This window comes from Gobio gobio (genome assembly GCF_949357685.1).
Source record: "Gobio gobio genome assembly, chromosome: 22".
In the NCBI taxonomy this organism is placed as follows: Eukaryota; Metazoa; Chordata; class Actinopteri; order Cypriniformes; family Gobionidae; genus Gobio; species Gobio gobio.
In genome coordinates, this window is record NC_137118.1 from 48,967,851 (window position 1) to 48,972,850 (window position 5,000).

The window sequence follows — 5,000 nt, forward strand, 5'->3', positions numbered from 1 at the left end:
AAACCATTACGGCTATGGAATGTCCTCACATTTCACAAAAACAAACGTGTGTGTGTGTGTGTCGCAGGAGCAGAAGGGCCGTTTCCTGCGATGGCTGCGGCGGCACACAGACGGGTCAGCTGGTGTCCTGCGGACGGGGGCAGGCGTCCTGAAGGTGCTGTGGGCAGACGAGCCCCATCTGGCCCAGGGTGAGCGGGCGTTTTACACCGAGCCGCCCCACAGCTTCTCCGGCTTCAGCCTGCAGACGTACAGACAGCACCTGCAGACCCAGAAGCTCGGCCACACCCTCATCTACGCCCACATCACGTCCTCCACCATGGACCTGCTGGACGGGTAAGCTCCTCCCACCTGCTGGACGTAAACTCCTCCCACCTTCTGGATGTAAGCTCCTCCCACCTGCTGGACGTAGGCTCCTCCCACCTGCTGGACGGTAGGCTCCTCCCACCGCGGGCAGACTGAGCCTGTGTGTGCGGCTGGACTCCGCTGGGCCGGCAGGTGGAAGCCATTACAGCTGTCATAACGTTTGACAAATGGGCGGCACGGCGCGGCTGAGCTGATTGGTTGTGACAGTGTTGTCATTAGGCCTGTAAGGTAACCAAAGAGAGGCCGTGGTAGAGAAACATCTACAGTTTGATTTCCCCCGGCCTGATTATCAGGGTAATTTCCAGATGTCCCGTTCCGCTCTGATGAAGTGCTATTATTCTAGCATGAGGGCCTGAGTGGGCGTTGGACAGGAAGCTCAGATCCAGCCTCACAGCTGCCAAACATCAGCCCAGTGGACACATCTGCACCTCGGCCCACAGCCTTTATGATTATTAATATTAATAGAGCTGTTCGTGCTCATATTGAGGCGGTTTGATGATCAGTGGAGCTCCACATACACACATGTTTGATCTGATCTGGATGAGGAGGTGTGTGTGTGTGTGTGTGTGTGTGTGTGTGTGTGTGTGTGTGTGTGTGTGTGTGTGTGTGTGTGTGTGTGTGTGTGTGTGTGTGTGTGTAAGACCGAGAGAGAGAGAGTGTGTGTGTGAGTGACAGAGAGAGAGAGTGTGTGTGTGTGTGTGTGTGTGTGTGTGCGAGAGAGTGTGTGTGTGTGTGACTGTGTGTGAGACCGAGAGAGTGTGTGTGAGAGACAGAGAGAGTGTGTGTGTGTGTGTGTTTGTGTGTATGACTGTGTGTGTGTGTGATCAGAGCATTAGCTCTCTGTTTGAACAGCACACACTAATAATGGGCAGCCCGAGACTCTCACTCACAAGGTCACAACCGGAGCAGAGCCTCAGTGACCCCTGACCCCTGACCCCGTCACATCTCTCAGTTCACTTCTGCGGATCAGTGATGTAGTTCAGCTGGTCTGGGCGAGTGAAGGCTGTCTCCAGCTGACCAATGGGGAAACGGCTTCTGAGCCGGGTGTGGGCGGGGCTGAGACTAAACGCGGACGTGATCGTCATGGAGACTAAATCACTCGCCCGACCGGACCATATCCGGATCAAAACATTATAACAAAAATAACTTGGCAATCCCCAAATGTGAGAGTGGTTCTGATGTAGGGTTAGCGGGATCGATCGTGGATAATAATAATATATATAATCACGGTTGAGGCTCTCACAGCCTCATGAGGAGAAATCACAAGTGTGACACTGATTTCATACAACAGTAATAATTATATTACGTCACTTACATTTTAGACGCAATATTGACAGTTTTTGTTCCGTTTCAGCAGCGAACAAGTTCCAAGACCACAGAAGAAAAATGCGCGCTTTAGCACCATTAATGCCCTCATGAAAGCCGAAACAGTCGCCCAATAAACTTCCAGCATGGAATGGGAGTGACTTTCCGTATCGTCCGTGATAATTAATGCGATATGGCTCAGCTTGTCAGTGAACTACGGCTCTGTGTAGTAAATGCCGCTCCATCTGAAAGCAGGTGATGGCGATTTACTAATAATCAAGGAACCGGCTTTACTGACGAGATGCGCCTAACTATGTCATGCGATATATCGCCCAGCCCTACTAGAGACCACAGAATCTGCCTCCTCTCTGGGACAGCAGGTCCTGCATAGGGGAAGACACCATGGTGTGTGTCCTTAACAGCAATGCCATGATGCTTGTGTACCATTTCTTTTTCTCTGGCCAGCAAGATGCCACCAAAATCAGTGATGGACTTCTGCATACAGCAGAATCCTGGGCTATACATGTGTTGGGACATCCACCCCTACGGGGCACTCCAGTCCATAATCAAGAGAACAGCGGGCGGCGCATGTTTCAGATCCACATTTCTGCACCCGATCTGCACCACTATTCAAGAGTGCATAAGCCACCGCAGGTCTGCCCATATCAAGAGCATCCATGCCAACTGCAGCAGAGAGGGAGTACCTCCTTATACATATATACGGCCATTGTCATATTTTCCATTCTGAATAATGCTTGCCCTGCTGGGTCAAGTGTTTCAGCAGCAGGTGAACTATTCCACATAAATATATGTGAAGCTCCTACAGCGCTGTCAACCACTCTCCTCTTGCAGAGTTTCTCGTCCATGTTGTGACGTTTGTCAACACTAATGAACCAGCCGTAACCCTGCTCAGGGGAAATCCTTCTGTTAACAGATCTAGGACCCCCAGGGGACCATGGTCTGAACGCCCAACACAGCGCTACTGAACCATGCTTAACTGTCACATGGCATATAGCAAGTTACCGAACGCCCAGCGCCGGAACTGCAAACACAAGAGGAGAATCCAGCAGTACTACTGCTATCGAGACCATGAGCCCCAGCAGTCTCAGTACAGCAAAAGTCCTCTGCCCTCTGTTCGGTTCTCAATCTGTTCCCAGACCGAGATATAACAGACCGAGATATAACAGACCGAGATATAACAGACCGAGATATAACAGACCGAGATATAACAGGCCGAGATATAACAGGCCGAGATATAACAGACCGAGATATAACAGACCGAGATATAACAGATATAACAGACCGAGATATAACAGATATAACAGACCGAGATATAACAGGCCGAGATATAACAGACCGAGATATAACAGATATAACAGACCGAGATATAACAGACCGAGATATAACAGATATAACAGACCGAGATATAACAGACCGAGATATAACAGATATAACAGACCGAGACATAACAGCCCCTTTTGAGATTTTCTGAAAATCCCAGAGCTTGTAAATGGAAAACAAGCGCATGTGTTTTACAACACTGCTTGTTCCCTGCTGTCTGCAGCCAGGAGCACTTCATCCAAAGAGGAGAACAATATAATACTCTGATGGCACAGCAGAACCAACACCGCTTCTGCTAATCTTTCAGATATGAGCGGTGCTATTGGGATCTATAGGCAATCCCATCAACGGAGACCTCAGAAATGTTTTCTGTGCTGCGGGTGGATTGTGGCAAGATGCATCGGGCAAAAACACACCGATGTAAGCCGATCCTGAGGATGCAGAGGGCAGAACAGGTGACATACTGCAAGCTTTTCTGAACCTGACACATTAACCGCTCTAAAGTGTTTGTTCAACTGCTGCAAGTCTTTTTTATTCTTTTTTTTGGAGGAGGAGGAGGAAGAGGAAAAATTTACGCTGAAAAACCTCTTTCTCCATCTTCCCTTGTGGCAAAACTTGAATTGCCATTTTGCTGAGGAGAGCACGGATTTCCCCTCTCAAACAATGAAGTTGCAATTACTCCACCGAGCCAGAGGGGGGCGCGAGAGAAACCGCAGCCGACAGTCCCACTGGAATCATGTGAAGAAGCCACCGTTCAAGGCAGACAGCGAGGATTCCCAGGCATCACCTGTGGAACCCAGAGTCCTTCTGCAAACATCGCTGTATGGCATAACACTGCATTATCCTCCTCAGACTGTGAGGTTAGAGGTTCCAGTGCAATCTGATTGTTTTAACAAATCAACACATGAGGTCTTGTATGCTCAACACACATTTTATTGACAACATACTTAAAACTGAACCCGCTATTTTGCTGGGTTACTGCTCAATCTGGATAGATCGGCAGGCGAGTTTGCATCGCTGATTTACAGGAATCAAACCCGCAAGCTTCTGTATCACGGCAGGACTATCGACAAACTGTGTTGCCGCTCTCCAATACAGATCAAGGAAAGGGTCATCATTTCACTTCCACCCACCTCGGGGAGCCGCGATCTGCCCGGTTTGAAAATATATATCATCAGAGCATTCCTCGCCCGCTTCTAGCGAGACCGAATCACCCCGTGAACGCTACACCGCCTGAAGACCGGAGCGGGCGCCTGAAGACCGGAGCGGGCGCCTGAAGACGGGAGAGGGCGCCTGAAGACCGGAGCGGGCACCTGAAGACGGGAGAGGGCGCCTGGAGACCGGAGCGGGCACCTGAAGACGGGAGAGGGCGCCTGGAGACCGGAGCGGGCGCCTGGAGACCGGAGCGGGCGCCTGGAGACGTTACAAAGTCCATCTCACTACAGCAGCTCTACAATAACTTTATGAATCGGCGATAATAGTTTTTGTGCGCAAAAAAACCCTAAATAACGACTTACATAGTGATGACGATTTCAAAACACGGCCTCATGAAGCTTCGAAGCGTTATGAATCAGTGAGTCGATTCAGCGGTTCAGAGCGTTATGAATCAGTGAGTCGATTCAGCGGTTCAGAGCGTTATGAATCAGTGAGTCGATTCAGCGGTTTGAATCGCCAAATTTCAGCAGTTTGGCGGTTTGACACGCGATCCGAATCATGAATCGACTCACTGATTCATAACGCTTCGAAGCTTCATGATGCCGTGTTTTGAAATCGTCATCACTATATAAGTCGTTATTTAGGGTTTTTTTGCGCACAGAAACTATTCTCGTCTTCATAAAGTTATTGTAGAGCCGCTGTAGTGAGATGGACTTTGTAACTTTAGTCTTTAGTGTCTTTTAAGGGTCTTGAGAGTGTAAAGTTGAGCCAATGGAGGCCTTTCAGAGCATCAGATTTACACTAAAATATCTTCATTTGTGTCTGAAGATGAACGG

At 49.3% G+C, this 5,000-nt stretch overlaps 1 protein-coding gene across 2 annotated transcripts in view; it reads left to right on the forward strand.

The window, feature by feature from the left end:
- hlcs (holocarboxylase synthetase (biotin-(proprionyl-CoA-carboxylase (ATP-hydrolysing)) ligase)) overlaps positions 1-5,000 on the forward strand; it is a 53,853-nt gene that overhangs the window by 22,387 nt on the left and 26,466 nt on the right. For both annotated transcript variants that reach the window (XM_079804823.1, XM_079804822.1), the window contains exon 6: positions 68-333. In XM_079804823.1, the coding sequence (XP_079660949.1) occupies positions 68-333 (266 nt within the window). The remainder of the gene's footprint in view (positions 1-67; positions 334-5,000) is intronic.